The sequence below is a fragment of the Orycteropus afer genome, unplaced genomic scaffold (genome assembly GCF_000298275.1).
Source record: "Orycteropus afer afer isolate SDZICR_OR568_19922 unplaced genomic scaffold, OryAfe1.0 scaffold00067, whole genome shotgun sequence".
In the NCBI taxonomy this organism is placed as follows: domain Eukaryota; kingdom Metazoa; phylum Chordata; class Mammalia; order Tubulidentata; family Orycteropodidae; genus Orycteropus; species Orycteropus afer.
This window is the reverse complement of record NW_006921654.1, coordinates 1,460,925-1,480,041: the sequence shown is the minus strand read 5'-3', so window position 1 is coordinate 1,480,041 and position 19,117 is coordinate 1,460,925. Positions and strand designations below refer to the sequence as shown.

Sequence of the window (19,117 nt, the reverse complement as noted above, 5' to 3'; positions counted from 1 at the left end):
GGTTAAACCACCCATTTTACAGACGAGTAAAGCAGGCACCAAGGATGGAAATTTTCTTGCTCAAGAACATCAGAGGCAGAAGTGATCTTAGAATGCCAAGCTCCTTCCGCTTAGCGTATAAAGGCTGTTATGCCAGAAAACTGTTTCCTCCTCCTCCTCCAGAAAAAGCCAAGCTCTTCTCCTGCTTCGTGAAAGCCAGGCTGAATCATTTAATCATGTCCCACCTTCGTCTCTCCCCTTTTCCCTGCCTAGTCCTTCAGCTTCTCAGTGTTTACCTGAGAATTCTAATGAGAAGCGGACATCAAACAGTCCATCAAGTAGAGGGCAGCAATGTCAAGAAAGACCTGAGTCAGGGGGAAAGGCCAGCCATCTAAAACGATGATCAAGGGGAATTTTCATTGTGCCTCCTTTTGGAGGGTTCCTTGTTGCACAGGGAGAACAGCCAGACTGCATTGTGGCATTGGAGAGCATGGTCTTTTTGGTGAGGCAGCAAGAGTTTCAATCACGTCTGTGCCTCTGACCAACCACATGAACCCAGATAACTTCTGTACCTTTCTAAGGTTTCATTGTGTCATCTATAAAATGAGCACAATGCAAATTATGGTGAGGGTTAGATAAAACAGATGTAAAAACAAAAGAGTTGATAAAGATTTAGCAGAGTTCCCGAAACAAATTAAGCATAAAAAAATTAATAAGCTCCCTAGTTGCCCCATGATGGTAGCACATACATGGCATTCAGCTTTATAAACCTCCAGTGCCGAGAATAGTCCCCAGCACCTGGGAAGAGCTCAAAAAAAAAAAAAAAAAAAGGTTGTTTGCATGAAATAGTGAATTACTGAACACAAACTAGAAAAAATAGATTTTGTTATACCACATGAGAATGACTGACAACTTTAATTCAGAGGCCACTCAGACTTCTCTGCTGAAAGTGTCATGGAAAGAGCTTGGGTTTTGCTGATCACTGCATTGGGCTTGTACTCCCAAAGCCAGCAACAACCAGTCTGTGAAATAGATTGCGGAATTCATACTTCTGTCACTCAGTGTCTCATAAGTGCAATGGATATAAAAATATGCCCAGCAGATGGATGCTGGCAGAATACATCTTTGCAGTGGGATATGTGCCCAGTACAGTGCCTGGGACATTTTTTAAAAAGAAGAAGAAAAAACCAAACCAGTTGCCCTCAAGTTGATCTAGACTCGTGGGTCCTCTTCCATCTGTCAGATGTTCCCCACGTTCTCATTGGTTGTCCTCTGCTGGCAGCAGATCATCAGGCCTTTCTTCGAGGCACCTCTGGGGATTCAAACCTCCCACCTTTCTGTTAGTAGCTGAAAGCTTAACTGCTGGTTTGCTCCTTCCTGTTTCCTGTCTCTCCAAGTCTGAGTCCCAACACGTCAGGCCCCGAGTACTTGGAGCCAGCCAAGAAAGACAGGTTTTTCAAGAGATTTGTCAATTCTCTGGTTCTTTTTCCTTCTGACCCGCGAGTGCTCACCTCAGATTTCACCAGATGTCAACTGGTTGTTTCCATTACGTGGTTACCAGACCCATTAGAGGTGGGAAAAGGGAGTTTCCACGCCAGTAGGGAACAGCATTCTGCGCAATGTTTATAGCCATAAATTAATTAAAATGTAGTGTTCTCAGCAATTTCATTACATTCAAAGCAACAATAAAATGATGTATTTATTGCTCTGCTGCAGATGGAAGTTTGCACTCTGTCCTTTCCTGAAAAGCAGTTCATCATTAATTATCATTTATTACTCTTTGGGAAGATTTTTATTTAATTATTTGATATACTGAACATTTCATTTGTGTGGGTCTTAGAATGTTTTTGCGATAATGTTCCTACTATTATTGTAACTACCACACATATCAGGGCATACTATAAATATAGAAAGTTCATTTTTAAACTTTAGAAGTTAAAGAAAGATAGAAGATTGCTTTTCTTAATCCCAGGAAAATGAGAGCAAGTTGAACAAGGACAGGACTCTCCCCTGAGTTTAACTTTAAAGTGAAACTTTGTAAATATGACTGTCATTTGAAACCCCAAGAGGAGCTTGCTAATTAATTTATTTCTCTTTTAAGGAACATCAGTAATCCAGGTGACAGCGTCAGATGCCGACGACCCCACCTATGGAAACAGTGCCAAGTTAGTGTACAGTATCCTAGAAGGACAACCCTACTTTTCAGTGGAAGCTCAGACAGGTACTGTGGAGTGTCACTGTGACCTGTGACACATTGTAACCAGGAGCTTGGACTGTTCACTCAATCGATTTGATTTTCAATGTCACCCAGTGTAAAAAGGACACAATAAGGCACAGCTTACAGGACATTTGTGAGGACTGGATACTACACATGTGTCTACCATATAGATGGTATTCAATGAGCCACATTTATTATTGTTTTTTCCAGTATCTCTCAATGTCACAATAACAAATAAAATCCTAAAATTCAGCTTTTGCACCAGAAGGGACTTATCTGTGGATCAAAATGAGGAGACTTCAGAACTTGGGGGTTTATATAAAACTGGCAGCTCTCCAGGCATGCTATTTTAGACCACTGTTGAGGCCCTGGGTGGGTGGGTGTTGACGATGAAAAGTGTGTTTATGAGGTGGCACATTCCGTGTCCCTTCCTCTGTGTACAGATTCCCAGTGGACACCAGGGTGCAGGAAGGCGGCTCTGGGAATTTCCTGCAAAGCACAAATGCAAACCAAAAAAGAGGAACACATGTAACAACAGAACCCAAGATTATTTAAATTAATTTATCCCAAATCTGACCATACAATCGTTTTACTACAATACATACATACTAACATCCTGTGAAACTGCTAGTCCACAATTTTATCCCCAGATTCTATTTATTTTTTTCCACAATATTTTTGGAAGATATTTACAAGTAATCTACATTTATTTTTTATAATTGAAAATTATGAAATACATACATACACACAGTCTGCCAATCAGATGTTTTCCTTATTTACTTGATATAGTGTTCATTTATATATATATATTCATTTATTTGTATCTACTTTATTTCAAAAAATAAATTATGGATGGAGCCACAGAGGAAGAAGGAGAGTCAGGCATAGAAGGAAGAAATGGAATGCATGCTAATTGCATCCATGAACAACTGCCTCCTTTGCCCAGATTCCAGAAGAATTGAATGATGCCTCGCTATCATTACAGAACATTTTGACCAAAAGGGGGGAAAAGACAGAACAGAATTTAAAATTCTCATGGAATTCAGATTTTCTGAAGCCACTGAAACAGGATGAATACCCAGAACTATTGCCTTGACATAATCTTTAAACCAAAAATATCCCTGGAAATCTTTAAACCAAATGGTAGTTTAGCTTAATTAGTAAAGATGTCTGCCTTGAGCATTGCACTCTTTTAAAGAACTATCTCTGTGGCATCTAAATGACAAGAGCAAATCAAAAGATTAGACATGAAGCTCATGAGCAGCAAGTTTATGTTACTGGTGGAAGAATAATTAGGAAAACGAGGATGAAGATGGTTGTGCAATTTGAAGAATAGGATCCTGGTCACTGAATCATACATGTGGAAATTGTTGCCCTGGTGGATGTTCTGTGTATATTCTCAGGAACGACAACAAATAGATTATTAAGAAATGAGGAATATAGGTAATGGGACTACTTGCTATGATTTCTTCAAAGTCATTTGCTGCTTACCCTTTCCAGGTTTACCAGGATAAATGCTGGATTCCATCTAGACATTTGAAGAGTTCAAAACTGGTAGAGGATTTGTCTCAGAAACTTATAGTTAGGAATCACTGATATGAACCTACCAATCTATTTAACAGATAAGGAAAAGGAGGCCCAGTGAGTTCAAGGGTATTAATTAGAATCATACAAACATCAAAGAGTAAGAAAGGGATAAGGGCTTAAGGTGTCCACAGTACTCCTTTTATTTTTCTAGTATAGATGCTACCATGTCTAGAGGGAGATAAAGCTTGATATGTGCCAGGAATCCAGCCAGGATTCCATGAGGATGAGATATCAGTCATGAATTTATCCATGTTGTCAGTGACAAGTGATACCAGATAGTAGTTTTTTTTTTTTTTTTAAAGTATTGTGTGTATTATTTTATCAGTAAACCCAATGGATTATTGTTGTGTATAATAACCCATTTTGGTTTCTTGTTTTTAAAATTAGTGTGAAAATTTTGTGCATTGCATTAAAATATATGCCTTCCACATTCCATTGAATATGTATCCTAGAAAGGCTTCTATGAACAGCGTGCAGAGATAGGCTTCTCAAAGATTCTGCTGGCAGTCCAAAAGCATGGATTTAGTCATGGACATCCATGCACTGAGCCCTCATGTTTTCATAAACATGAGGATCTTTAGGATCATAAGTGCCATACTTGAGTTCAGTGCAGTTATTACTTGTATTTATGATGAAACATTAAAAAAGAATAAAATTTAATGCTGTATTTATAATTATTAAAGTTTGCTTAAACAGATAATATTGTGGCCTAGGTATGGTTGCTTTTGGTTATAGTCATATGTACACATGTCTCTTCTGTAACAACAAACTGAAAAACCAAATCAGTTGCCATCAAGTTAGTTCTGACCCACAGCAACCACATGAGTGTCCAAGTAGAACTGTGCTGCATAGGGTTTTAAATGACTGATTTTCTGTAAGTGGATCCACAGGCCTTTCTTCCAAGATACTTCTGAATAGGCTCAAACCTCCAACGTTCTGGTCAGCAGTGAGTGAGTACATTAACCTCCTGTCCCACCCAGGGATTCCTGCTGTCAGGGCAGTGGCTGTTTTATTCATCTTTGCCTCTCCAAAACCTAGAACTTTATGGACTTACTGTTTTTTTTTTGTTTGTTTGTTTGTTTGTATAATGTTATTAATGAACATTGGTGGACCAAAAGAAAACACAGATAATTTGCTGTTTCTTGCTCTCCTGTGCAGGTATCATCAGAACAGCCCTTCCCAACATGGATAGGGAAGCCAAGGAGGAGTACCACGTGGTGATCCAAGCCAAGGACATGGGCGGACACATGGGTGGACTCTCAGGGACAACCAAAGTGACCATCACACTGACCGACGTCAATGACAACCCACCAAAATTTCCGCAGAGTAAGTAGGTGGGCTTGGCTTTCACTTTCTTAATGGTGCCACAGCCAGGTGTCTGTCTTCTCTGCCACACTCAGCTTTCAGAAAGAAGTCTAGGAAAATGGGGGCTCTTTGTATCCTTGTAAGGGGTAAAACACTTAGGTGCTAACCAGAAGGTCAGTGGTTCAAACCCCCCAGGTGGGTTTGATGAGGCAATCTACTTCTGTAAAGATTTTTGACTTTGAAACACTATGAGGGTTGCTATGAGTTGGAATTCGACTAATGGCAGTGGATTTGGTTTGGTTTTTATATCTTTCTATAAAAATCAAATCGGCAGCAGCAATGAAACTTAGGTGGAAATAGGAGAAAGAAGAGAAATGAAAAAAGTCCATGATGTTGAAAACAGAAAATCTCTCCTGCTAGATACTGTATGAACACACCACCATTGAGTCAATTCTGACTCATAGCGACCCCTGGTGGGTTTCCAGCATGGTAAATCTCTGTGGAAGTAGATTGCCCTGTCGTCCTTCTGCAGAGCGGCTGGTGGATTTGAACCACCAAACTTCTAGTTAGCAGTCAAATGCCTTAGGCATTGTACCACCATAGCTCCTTAGATACTTTAGTAGGTATTAGCAATGTCATCCAAACAAACTGAACCCACTTCTATCAAGTTGATGCTGACTCATAGTGACCCTATAGGACAGAGTAGAACTATCCTCATAGGATTCCCAGGGCTGTAAATCTTTACAGAAGAAGGTGGAAGCAGACTGCCACATCTTTCTCCTGTGGAACCACTGATTGAGTTCTAAGCTCCAGCCACTGGGTTCACAGCTGAGTGCGTTAAGCTCTGTACCACTAGAACTCCTTAGCAATGTCACACTAGTAATTAATTACCCTTTCTTTCTCTTGATTTTCTCATTCCTAACCTGAATATAATATAATAAAGTATCTGGATCAAGTTATCTATTGGTGTAGAACAAACTTCTCCAAACTCAAGTGGGTTTGACTAATAATAATAATTTATTTCTATTGTGAATCTGTAATCTTGTCAAATCTTGGAGAAGATTTGTTTGTTTCTGGCCCCAAAAGTTCAACAGGGAACAGCTCTGCAACGTCTGGGTGACCCACTTGCAAAATAGTTACTTCATTGGTTGGCAAGTTGGTGGTGGCTCTTGGTGCCTCCCATGTGGGCCTCTCTGTGGACTGAGTTGGACTCTTTCTGGCCTGATGACTGGGTTCCAAAAGTGAGATCACCAAGGGCATCAGGCAGAAACTTACTGCCTTTTGTGTCCTACCTTGGGAAAAACACATATCATTTCTGCTATAGTCACAACCCTGCCCAAATTCAATTGTGTGAATACGTACCCGACTTTTGATGAGTGTCAGAGTCACATGGAAGGAAAACCATGAAAGATGGGAAATCTCATTGTGGCCATTTCTGGAAAGTACAATCTTTCAATAGTATAATCCGTAATAGTACCTAATTAATAGGATTATTTTTAGAGTTAAATGAGCAGTTTATGATCTTACAATGACACTCAACATATGCTGTCAACAAATGTCCATTGTTATGTAGGGTTCTACAAAATTTACACTATTGTTGCAGGAATTAAAAGAAATAATGGTTTTGAAAGGTTGGTGAAATAATAATCACAACTACTATAATTTGATGAATAGCTACTGCAATTGAAAATCTCTACAATACAGATGAAACTCCATTCAAAGAGAGGAAAAGTTGCCTAAACAATGTGGCTAAGCTGTGATTCAAACATCAGGCTGTTTATAAATGTATAGGTGTGTACAGAGGGGCATTGTGATCATACGGATGCTGGTGCCACCAGTACGTGGGTTCACCATGCAAGTGTCAACTTCATTAGTTGAGTAGAGTCTCTGAGTGTACCTAGTAGAGCCTACAGGTTTATCACCAGAGAGAGAGCAATTTGTTCAAGTAAGGGAACAAGAAAGGCAACCAAACATGATGCCAAGAAGGCATCATGGCCACATGGAAGGATCAATCTATACAAGAGAAATGTTGAGAGAAAGGATTATGAGGCAACTACTAGTTCTCTTGATGTCCCAAAGAAATGAAGAAAGAGTGCTTTGCCTGGTGAAAAACAGCAGACTCCATTTCCACGCTGTAAAATTTTCTGGTATGTAAGAGACAAAGACCAGGCATGGTTATCGGTAGGCAGCCATGATTGCTCTTGTTCATTTAGTGTATGTCATATAGTAAAGTAACATTGCTACTGTGCAGATACCAGTTTCATAGCCTTGACCTTGAGTACGATTTTGAGAAAATCAACTTAATGCAGGTATTTCAAACCTTGACATTAGTTGGGAATTGTCTATAGAAAGAGACTCCCTCCTCCCCTCAGTCCTTTAATATGGAGGGCATGGAGAGACTAAGTTGAATATGGGTCCCAATGGAAAGTATTCAAAGTCAAATAATATGCATAAAGTGCATACATCAAGAAAGAAGAGCCAAAACCAACACTTTAACCCAACATCTCCAACAATTAGAAAAAGAGCAGCAAAAATAGCCTACAGTCACCAGATGAAAGGAAATAATAAAAATTTGAGCAAAAATCAATGATATAGGAAATAAGACAATAGAGAAAAAGTAAGACTAGAAGTTGGTTTTTTGAAAAGATTGATAAAATTGACAAACCACTGGCAAATTTAACAAAGGAAAAGAGGGAGAGAAACAAATAACATGAGTAAGAAACAAAATGGGCAACACCACAAGAGAACCAACTGAAATAAAAAGGTAATATCAAGGTACTATGGAGAACTGTACTCCAACAAATTTGAAAATCTGGAAGAAATAGATTTCTAGAAACACACCACTTGCTTAAACTAACACAGACTGATTTGGAAAAGTTGAACAGGTCATAAAAAAAAATTACCAACAAAAAAAAGTCCTGGCCCAGACAGTTGCACTGGAGAATTCTACCAAACATTTAGAAGAGAGCTGACACCAGTACTATTCAAACTATTCCAAAACATAGAAAAGGGTGGAATCCTCCCTAACTCATTTTATGAAGCAAGCATGACCTTGATACCAAAACCAGGCAAAAACATCACTCAAGAGGAAAACTACAGACCAATATCCCTCATGAATATAGATGCAAAAATCTTCAACAAAATCCTAGCCGATAGACTCCAACAACATATCAAGAAAATAATTCATTATGACTGTGTGGTGTTCATATCAGGTATGCAAGGATGGTTCAACATTAGAAAAACAATCAACATCATCCATCACAGAAACAAAAGAACTATTGGATCATACCAATCAATGGATAAAAAGCATTTAATAAAATCCAACACCCATTCCTGATAAAAACTCTCAGTGAAATATAGGAATAGAAGGGAGGTTCCTCAACATAATAAAGAGCATGTATGCAAAACCAACAGCCAACAATATTCTCAATGGAGAGAGACTGGTGCTGGCAAAACTGGAGATCCATTTGCAGAAAAATGAAAAATGTGGTACTTCACACCATACACAAAAACTAACTCCAGATGGATCGAAGACTTAAATGTGAAACCTAAAACTGTAAAGTTCCTCAAGGAAAAATGAGGGGCAAATTTAGGGGCCCTAATATGGCATGAATAGACAATCAAGCATAAGCCAAAATACACAAACAGCAGAAGAGAAACTAGATGAATGGGACCTTCTAAAAATTAAATTTTTATGTGCTTCCAAGGACTTCTCCAAAAGAGTCAAAAGAGAAGCTACAGATTGGGAAAAAAGTATTTGGCAATGACATGTCTGACAAGGGACTTATCTCTGGAATTTATAGAAAACTCCAACACCTTAACAACAGAAAGACAACTAATCTAACTAAAAAATGGGCAGAAGGCATGAATAGACACTTCACCAAAGAGGATATTCAGGTGGCCAAGAGATACACATACCATCTCACCCCAGCACTAGTATCAAAGTTCAACAAGACAGAAAATAACAAATGGTGGTGAGGATGTGGAGAGATTGGGACTGTCATATCTTGCTGGTGGGACTGTCAAATGATAAAACCACTGTGGAAAGCAGTATGGCAATTCCTTTAAAAGTTGGAATTAGAAATACCATTTGACCCAGCCATTCCATTACTAGGTATATATCCTAAAGAAGTGAGAGCCAGGACAAGAACAGATATATGCACACCCATGTTCGTTGCAGCACTATTTACAATAGCCAAAAGATGGAAACACCTTAGGTGCCCATCAACAGAAGAATGGATAACCAAACTATGGTACATACACACAGTGAATACTATGCAACCCTCAAGAATAACGTAGACTCTGTAAAACACCACATAATGTGGATGAACTTGGAGGACATTATGCTGAGTGAAATCAGTAAGTCACAGAAAGACAAATATTGTATTGGTCCGTTATTGTAAAAAGTCAAGGAGAGGTTTATACATGGAAGGAAATTTTCTTTGTTGGTTACCAGGGGTGGGAGAGGAGGGGAGGGGAGAGAACACTGTTAGATGGGTAGAGACAAGTATTGATTTGGGTGAAGAGAAGGTCAGTGTGCCAAATGTGAGTGATCAACATGGTGGCATTGAGGAAAAAGAAGGCATAGAGAGGTGCATGGAAGTTACAACAAGGATGAACCCTTTTGCATATACAGTACTGCGTTGTCAGTGAAGGCAAACATCGATAGATGGGTGGATAGATGGGTAGACAGGCTGAACTATTAGGTATGTCTATGCAGGGGGGAGTGTGCCCAAGACCATGTATAGGGTTGATAGACAATGTTTCTACAAGTGTTTTCATATATTCTGTAAGAATTCCCAGGTATATAGAAGAGCTGACAAGGGACATGGTTGTAGTCATTTGTTGGTCACAGCCAGCTACCCAGAAGGAGCAAGTAGTTGGACTTGTGTGCTTGTGACCATAGTCCCAGGGGACATCAAGCTCAATTGACATAACACACTACACAAAAACATGGTTCCACATCCTACTTTAGCAAGTAGTGACTGGGAGCTTAAAAGCTTGCAAGTGGCCATCTAGACGCAATGATGGGTCTCTCCTTGTCCAGAGCAAAGAAGAATGAAGAAAACCAAAAATTGATGGAAACAATGAGTCCAAGTGACTGGTACACCATGCCATCCTCAGCCTATACAGCTATGAGACCAGAAAAACTAGATAGTGCCTGGCTACCACTGTCAACCATTCCAACCACTCGGAGGGGGCTCTATGTAGGAGATCCTAGATAGAGTGGGAGAACAATGTAGAACAAAACTCATTTTAAAAAAAAAAAGGACCAGGTTTGCTGGTCTGATAGAGCCTGATACAACCACTGAGACTATGGCCCCTAGCTGCCCTTCAGGTCTGGAATTGAACCCACACCTGTGGCTTCAGGTCAAACAAAAGACAGGTATATGAGCTGAACATTTACATTAGGTAGATAAACTCCTGAGAGAGAACAATCATGGTAGAATAGAAGGGCTGTGTATGCACAGGGAGACAGCTCAGGGGGCAGGAGTGCATAGAGGGATGGATACAAGGAAGAGGTAACTATGGGGAGGGAAATGGGAAGGGAGCTGTTGCATTGTGGGAAATTTCAGTCGATGTCATGAGACAAAGTTTGTGTGAGCTGCTATATGGAAAGTGAATTTGCTCTGTAAACTTTCACCCAAATCACAATTAAAAAAAAAAAAAAATCAGAATTGTATCTCCTCACATATAAAGAGAAAGCAATACCACAGAAAACACAATTATTAGTAAAGCATAATAAAGGATGAAAATAAAGATTTTTTTTAAATGTCAAATAACATGTGTAAATATAGACAAAGTATTGAGACCAATAAAATCTTTGTAAGGGGAAACCAAAACTTAAAGGGTGTGAAGAACTTGCCAAAGACCACTTAGCCTGAAAATAGTAGAGGAGAGGTTTCTGGCCCTTGCTTCTGTATATTGCTTCACACAGAATAGCTTTAAAATGTGAAAATGTAAATGAGATTATCTCACTCTCCTGCTAAAAACCTTCCAATGGCTTCCTACCAATTTTAAAAGAACCCAAAGTCTTTTCCATAACTGACAATGCTCTTGTTGACTCAGTCGGGCCCCCAACTACCTACATATGCTTCTCTCTTTCCACAAAGTTCCAGTCACACTTAGCTTCTTGCTAGTCTGTGAAATCACCCAACATGTTCCCACCTCAGGATTTTGCCGTTTGCTATTCCTTCTGCCTGTAACTTGTATCCCCCAGATATTGACATGATTGTCATCCTCAGTCCCATCAGGGGAGTTCAAATGCTTGCTTCTAAAGCACAAAACCAAACCCACTACCATCGAGTCAATTCTGACTCCATAGTGACCCTTTAGGAAAGAACTGCCCTATAGGGTTTCCATGTCTGTAAATTTTGTAAATCTTTATGGAAGCAGACTGCCTCATCTTTCTCCTATGGAGCAGCTGATGGGTTCGAACCACTGACCTTTTGGTTAGCAGCCAAATGCTATGCCCAGAGCTTCTTTTCTTTGACCACTCCATTCAAAATCAATCTCTCCTCCTCTCCCTCTCTCTCGCTCCCTTCACACACGTACATTTAACGTAAACATATATATTCACACATACACACACCTCATAAATTCATATACATGCATACATGAAGTCACAAGTACTCAAACACACACTATCACCTTCACACGTTCACAAGCCCACACACATCCACACACACTCATTCAAACATATACCATTGCACTCCCATTTCCAGTCACACACTAACACATATAATCATACACTTTTTCTCATTACCTTCTACCCTTTTGTTGGTTGTCGTCACGTCAGCTCCAACTCGTAGTGGTCTTATGTGGAACAGACTGAACGTTGCCCAGTCCTGTGCTATCTTCAGACCCCTCACCTGACTTTACCTGTCGTCTTCTAGCAGCGGCATCAGACACATATCCATTTGTTTGTTTGTTTACTGTGCCTCATTACAAGTGGAATTGTGACTTTAATTTACTTCTCAACCTCTGGGAACTAGAACAATGTAGGACACATAGTAGGTTCTTGACAGATACTATATATAAATATATGTATTGAAGGGCTATACTGTGGGAAACCTTTCCAGAGAAAGTGATGCTTGTTGGAGTGTGCAAGGATGTGAAATAAGAATATTCAAATACAGAGTTAGATGGAGCATGACCTTGGAAGACGTGATTTCTATTTTATCTTAAAATTCATATGGAGTTGTTCAAGGCTTTTAAACAGAAAGGGGTGGTTGCTGAGAATCTGGCAGTGTCATAGGAACCCTGGTGGTGCAATGGTTAAAGCACTCACTGCTACATGAAAGATCAGCAGTTCAAACCCACTAGTCAACCTGTGGGAAAAATATATGGCATTCTGCGTCTGTGAAGATTTATAGTTTTGGAAACCCTATGAAGGCAGTTCTGCTCTGTCCTATGATGTCACTATGGATCAGGATCAATTTGACAGCAATGAGTTTGGTTTGGGGGCTGACAGTGCCATTGTGGGCCTTGAAGATTAAGTCTTGGTCCAGCCTGGAGACATGAAATGAGGTCTCAACTGTTTGAATGTATGAAGATATATGTGGGCTCCATCTTTCCTGGCAAGAAATGGGCCTGAGCATTGTTTTTCTTCCTCACATGTGGCAGGTGACTCCACCATCTCACCCTAGACCCCATTATTCTTTTATCATCCTTGTAGAATACATTCCTTTAACAAGCGGGCCGTATGGGATCTTCTTCCCATCCATTCATTTCTTTCATGTTTTCAATCAATAGAAAGTTCAATTTCAAACCCTTTGAGAAATGTATTGGGATTCAATGAAATCTAAAGTCTTACAGCTGCCAAATAAAAGGGAAAATAAAAATAGATGTCTTCTTCCTCTAGGCGTATACCAGATGTCTGTGTCAGAAGCAGCTGTCCCCGGGGAGGAAGTAGGAAGAGTGAAGGCTAAAGACCCAGACATTGGAGAAAATGGCTTAGTCACATACAATATTGTTGATGGAGACGGTATGGAATTGTTTGAAATCACAACAGACTATGAGACCCAGGAGGGCGTGGTGAAGCTGAAAAAGGTGAGTTAGGGTGAGAAGTCAGACTGTTAGTAGCAGCAGCATCTGCTCTGCCAGGGGGCCACTGCAGGAGACAGAATGAAAAGTGAAGAAATGGGACTCTGGGTACCTGGGGTCTTCCCCAGCTTTGCAGTGATGGTCTGGGAGGTAGCGGAATTGTACGCCTCTCTGTCACTGCAGAGGGAGTTGGCGAAGGTGCCAGCCATGCCTGTCCAAGGTGCTGCTTAGTCTGCCTAGTCCTTGTATGTTCTGGCATGGATTCCCCATGGGAGGAAGGACAGCTTGATAAACCTGGAGTTTTGGAGAAACAGCTCGAAGTATGTGTGGAATTCCCCCTTGGCCTCTGCCAAGCTGAGTCTGTTAATAGAAGCTACTCGGAGTGTTCCATTTCTCCATATCCGAGGCCCGCTGCATGCTGAGACCTCTGTTAAACATACACCAAACCTTTGTTTGCTTTTCTCTAAAAACTGAACCTGGGGAACTAGCAATAAGGACCCTTCCCTCCAAAGGCAGTTGGACTAAAAGTGTGTTCTAGGTTTAACCCATGACAAAGAGGAGTTTATTTGCTGCTGTTTTGTTTTAACATTTTGTAGAGACCAGAGTTGATTTGTGACAATCTGGTATGATGGAAGGCAAAGAGGGGCAGCGTTGTCTAGGAAATATTGAGTTTCTGTTTAGGGTGATGGAAATCCAGCCAAAGATACTGGCAATGGTTGTACAATATGATTAATAGAATTGCTGTCACTAAATGATAGTGAAAAATGTTAAATTCACAAAAAATTGTTATGTATAATTTTACAACCATTAACATAGTAACATTTACTCAATAGTAACTAATGGGCAGACACAGCCTGGGCCTCTTACAAACATCCTCTATTGTTTTTTTTTTTTTTTTTAATTAAAATAAAAATAATATAAAGTAAATATTATCTCAATGGGCAATACCCCAATTGTTATGAGGAGTTTGGGGCTCGGGCAGATTAAATAGTTCACCCAGTCATAGCCACACAGCTAACAATCTACAGACACAGAGACCACACCTTGGGTAACATGGAACAATTTCTTTATCAAGACATTTTTGGAAATAGCTGGGGCAGTCATGGTTTATAAAGGAGAGCCAGCTTGAATTCTCTGTCAAGTGAAGAAACAGTTACAGTATATTCAAAAACGGTTTTTCCCCCATTCACCACTTGAGAAATCAACACCTCTTCATCATCAAAGTGTATGGAGCATTAAATCTGAATTGGATGATGGGATTACCTTGGTTTTAATCAAGCATTCATTTTCAACTTGGTTTTGTAGCGTGCATATTAAGCTCCTTGGTGTGATGGAAAAGATTGGACTATAACACTGATAAAAGATTAATTTGAAGAATCAATGAAGAGGCCAGGAGCTGGAGAGGAGATTGAGGGTTGGTGGAGGGAGGCAGGTCCTGAGAGGAATATTTCAGTGAGGGGAGCAGGGAGAGATGTGTTCTAGGAAGCTGGCCTTTCAGATCGTTTGAAAGCTGTGTTGGGCTTGGGAGGTACATTATGAGACATAGAACAAAGAGAAGGTGAGGGGTGACACTGTTATAAAAGAACGAAGAAAATGAAAGATGGGGAGGTTGGGGTGAACTTTGGAGACTTAGAAAAGTCAACATCAGTGTCGATGAATCGTGTGACTGAGGCAACCCTACTCATCAGCTGCAAGGGGCTGGAGTAGTTATTCCCTCTGGTTTCTCCTCAGAGGAAGTAGCTTAGAGCTGTCAAAATACCTCGTTAATTAATATTACTATCCCACCTGCTTGGCATTGACTTATGGGCATTGACACCAGTGATTCTTGCCTCCCCTCCTTTGCTGTTGGCATAATTGGGTAGTTGGTTATGCTAAGGTTGTCACCTATTTTCAGTGTATTCAGGGCATAAACACACACTATGTCTCTAAAATTCTGAAACATTGAAATCACCCTGTGGAACTCTCACATCACAAATGAGCTCTCTGCATATGATTAATTTGCACATTTCCCCCCTAATTCAGTGTGTTTATTCCAGGCAGAGGAATAATCTTCTGTGAAGCACAGACATTTATTTGGGTTTAAAGTAGGGGTAAGATGTTAGTTCATTTGTGAAGGAACATTTGCTTAAACTTGTAGCATAAAGTTCCAAGTGGCCCCCAACATAAATATTGAGAGGTAAATTTAACAAAGGAAAATGATGAATCCTTGTGGAAGCCATTATATACAGTTTAATAATGTAAAAGGATATGAAGATGTCATGGAAGTCTTTCTCATCTTTTCATAATATTCTTTACTATTTCCATTGATTTCTTAATTCATTTACCTATTTTTCAAGCAAGAGTTATTTAATACTTAATTTGTCAGGCCCTTTTTGTGATCCTGGAAATTGAAAGTTGGAAGAGAGAGTTCTGGTCACAGGTGATCTGTATTTAAGGGGACAATGAAGTGAAAAGAATTACCTTAGAGAAGGACCTCCTCTACAGGAACACCTGTGCAGGTGTTACTACAAGAACGCCGGGTGAGGCAGTGCCCTAGTCTACGGGCCGAACTGTGCATTGCAGGGTGCTAGCAGCACACCTGTCCTCCATCAGCTAGATGCCAGTAGAACAGACACCTTCTTAAAGGGGGCAACTCTCGAGCTGAATGATGGATGAGTAGGGTTTTACCAGATAAATAAGAGAAAGGGCACATGAGCCAGAATAAACGAGCTCATGGATGATTGGTGTCGATGGAAATAGGACTTGATTAGGAAACTGTAATATGTTCAGTTCTTGAAGGTGATGAGATGAAGTGGGACCAGCTGGGAGCTATTGTTGAAATTCAAGACAAAAATTACACGTAACTGAGGAAGGCAGAAGAGGTCATGGGATGGTACCAGAAACCAAACCCACTTCCATAGAGTCAATATCAACTCACAGCGACCCCCACTGGGTTTCCAAGGCAGTGAATCTTTACAGAAGTAGATTGTCTCATCTTCTTCTGCAGAGTGGCTGGTAGGTTTGAACTGCCAACCTTCTGGTTAGCAGTCAAATGCCTTAGGCACTGTGCCACCAGAGTTCCTTAGTGGGATGGTAGTGAAAAATAATCCAAGAGATAATCAGTAAGTAACATAATTCATTATTTAATATTTTAGGAAGTAATGCATGTTTCTTGAATGCTGTTGACTTTGTCAGACATAGTATTAAGTTCCAGGGATATGATGGTGAACGAGAGACAACCTACTCTTGGGGTATTTAGACAGTCTCTATGTGTTTGGTTGTAGAGGAACCAGTGCAAAACAAAGAGTTTTAGAGGGCTTGGGAGACATGGGGAGGGAAATCCAGTCTGTTTGCTGTGACACCCTTAACCAAGTAGCACACCCATCTATTCTAAAGACAGCCCTCTAGCAGCATCCTCTCTGAACTATTTATTTTTAACCAGATAAACTATAAAGCAGAGAGCTCATTGGGGGATAATTTGAGGAAAAAAATCTCTCCAAATTCTCTATTTCAATGAAACAATTTCTATGTCTGATTCCCTTAAATTATCTGTTGCATGCGTATAGATGTGACACCTAACATTCCACCGGGTTGCCATCATAGGGTGACCTGATTTGTTAACATACTATCACATCGTAAACATTTTGCATGCTGTTACATAATATACATAATCATTTTTAATGACTACATAACATCCTGTCCTTTTGATGAAACGTTATTTCCTTAATAAAGTCTCACAGTTGGATTTGGTGTTGGGTATGTACATTTCCCCCGATTAAATATAACCCTCTATTATATCTAACAAACATCATACATTTTTGAATATTGTTTGTTTGGGCTTTCTGTTAAAATAATTCCTCAGGGGGAATTTGCAGAGGTGGGATTAGTAAACTAGGGGGTATTAAGATCTTTTATGGTTTAGGCAGTATGTTGCCTCATTTAGCTTTATTTCATCTACTTATAACATGCTTCTAAGTGTTCACATGGGAAACTACTTCAAAACCTCTTTTGGAAGGAGGCAGGGAATAAATTGGAAGTAACTATTTAAATGTTATCTATCCATCAGCCCTGTTCCCACCCAGTCAAAATCATGGATGCATATGATCCCTTAATGCATTCTTTCTTTGGCACTTGTTGCTGTTGTTAGTTGCCTTTGAGTTCATGCAACTCATGACACCCACCATGTGTGTGGAGTAGAACTGTTCCATAGGGTTTTCAAGGTTGTGACCTTTCAAAAGCAAATTTCCAGACCTATCTCCCAAGATATCTCTGGGTGAGTTCAAACTGCCAACCTTCTGGCTAGTAGTCAAGACCTTGACAGTTTGCACCAGCTCAGAACTCCTTTCCTCGGCTGTAGGGAGTCAAAGATCAACTAGACTCAGTGGACTTCTTTGGGATGCTCCCAGCCAAGCAGGGTGACCTCAGAATTCTATCTGGTTGAGAAGGACTTTGCAAGGTAATAAGGCTTGAGCTGACCAGATGGTTTGGTAGAATCTCAGCAAACTCGGAAAGGTCATTCCAGACAGACAAACATTTGCAAAGGCCTAGAAAGCCTGGCATGGGATCTGGTATGTATCAGTCAGAAGGAAGCGTGACCGTCCTCACCTCAGTATCAATTGGCATTCCAGCGGGAACTTGGCTCTGGGCCCTTTGGCAGATACCTAAACCAGGTTTAGAAGGTGAGGCCCTAGTGGCATTCACAGACCATCTCAGGTTAGAAAGTTCCTCCTCTTCCTGCTGTGTGGTCTAAGAGCTATTATATTGCAGAGTTTTGAATCTGTCTGATAATTGAAGAGGTTTTTGAGAAATTGCAGCAATTTCATGCCTTTAGCCTGTAAATATCATTTCATTGTGCTGCTGCTCGGCAACCCAGCCAAGGATAAAGGAGCTTTTGAGTCCCAGAATGGTGGAGCAGCTGGGGAGAGATTTAGTTTTGGGAAAAGGGATTGTTCCCTGGCTCTGGGGAGGTGGCAGTGGGAAGAGGATGGGAAAAAGTGTCAAAGGTTGCAAATACGTTTAAATTTCCTGAAGCTTGACTTATCCTTAGTTTTCAAATTCTGTAAAAATAGGTTAGGACTTACAGGAGCCCTGGTGGGTGCAGTGTTTAAGCACTCAGCTCTAACAGAAAGGTCAGAGGTTCAAACCCACCAGCCACCATGTGGGAGAAAGACGTGGCAGTCTGTTTCTATAGAGATTTATGATCACAGCAAACTATATGGGGCAGCTCTCCTGTGTTCTGTAGGGTCGCTATGAGTTGGAATTGACTCGATGGTAGTGGGTTTTTTTTTTAATTTTCTGTCTGGGTTAGTTCAGGACTAAGCCTATGATTATGTGCCCATTCAAAATAAACGTTTGCCAGGCGAGTTAAAACGACAACAGAATGGTGGGCAGATGCTCGACTTAAAAGATCAGACTCATCCAACTCTTTGCAAACATTTGGTAGTTCAGCAGCACCCAGAGTGCTAATTAGAAAGTTCTGTTTCCTGGGCACAGGCCTGGCTTCTAGGCTACAATTTTACCCTTCACCTTTTGCTGACTGATGAACAGCACCTCCTCACATTTGGAATCACCATGTGTTTACCATCAAATTCCCACCAACTGCCATCATTCAGATGCCACTTTTCAAGCTTATTTACATATCCATGTAAACTCTGTGCTATTATACTAGTTTTTTTTTTTTTTTTTAATGGACTTTGTTCCCCACCCCCCCACACACACACACATACGCACATAAATGCATTATTTTAGAAAGGAAGCATTATTGTCAGTGTCCTATCACTTGACATAAACTGAAAGCAACCTAGAATGAATACAGTCAAAACAAAATAATGTCATTGTAGTCTGTCTAGAGAGTTGAGTCATTGTCTATCAGAAGGGAGATTTGTAAATGTAAAAGATATGTTAAAAGTAAGCACTGTATGAGAAGTTCTCTTTGATTTGTTTAAAACACTTGGAAAGGGAATAATTCTGTTAGTGAGTAAATTGTTACTTAACAACTCTGTC

General features: G+C 40.2%; 1 protein-coding gene across 1 annotated transcript in view; it reads left to right on the top strand.

Annotated features, from left to right (window-relative positions):
* Window positions 1–19,117, top strand: part of CDH11 (cadherin 11) — a 60,269-nt gene that overhangs the window by 8,816 nt on the left and 32,336 nt on the right. Inside the window, exons 3-5 of the mRNA XM_007940216.2 lie at window positions 2,081–2,200; window positions 4,943–5,110; window positions 12,954–13,141. Coding sequence (XP_007938407.1) covers window positions 2,081–2,200; window positions 4,943–5,110; window positions 12,954–13,141 — 476 coding nt within the window. The remainder of the gene's footprint in view (window positions 1–2,080; window positions 2,201–4,942; window positions 5,111–12,953; window positions 13,142–19,117) is intronic.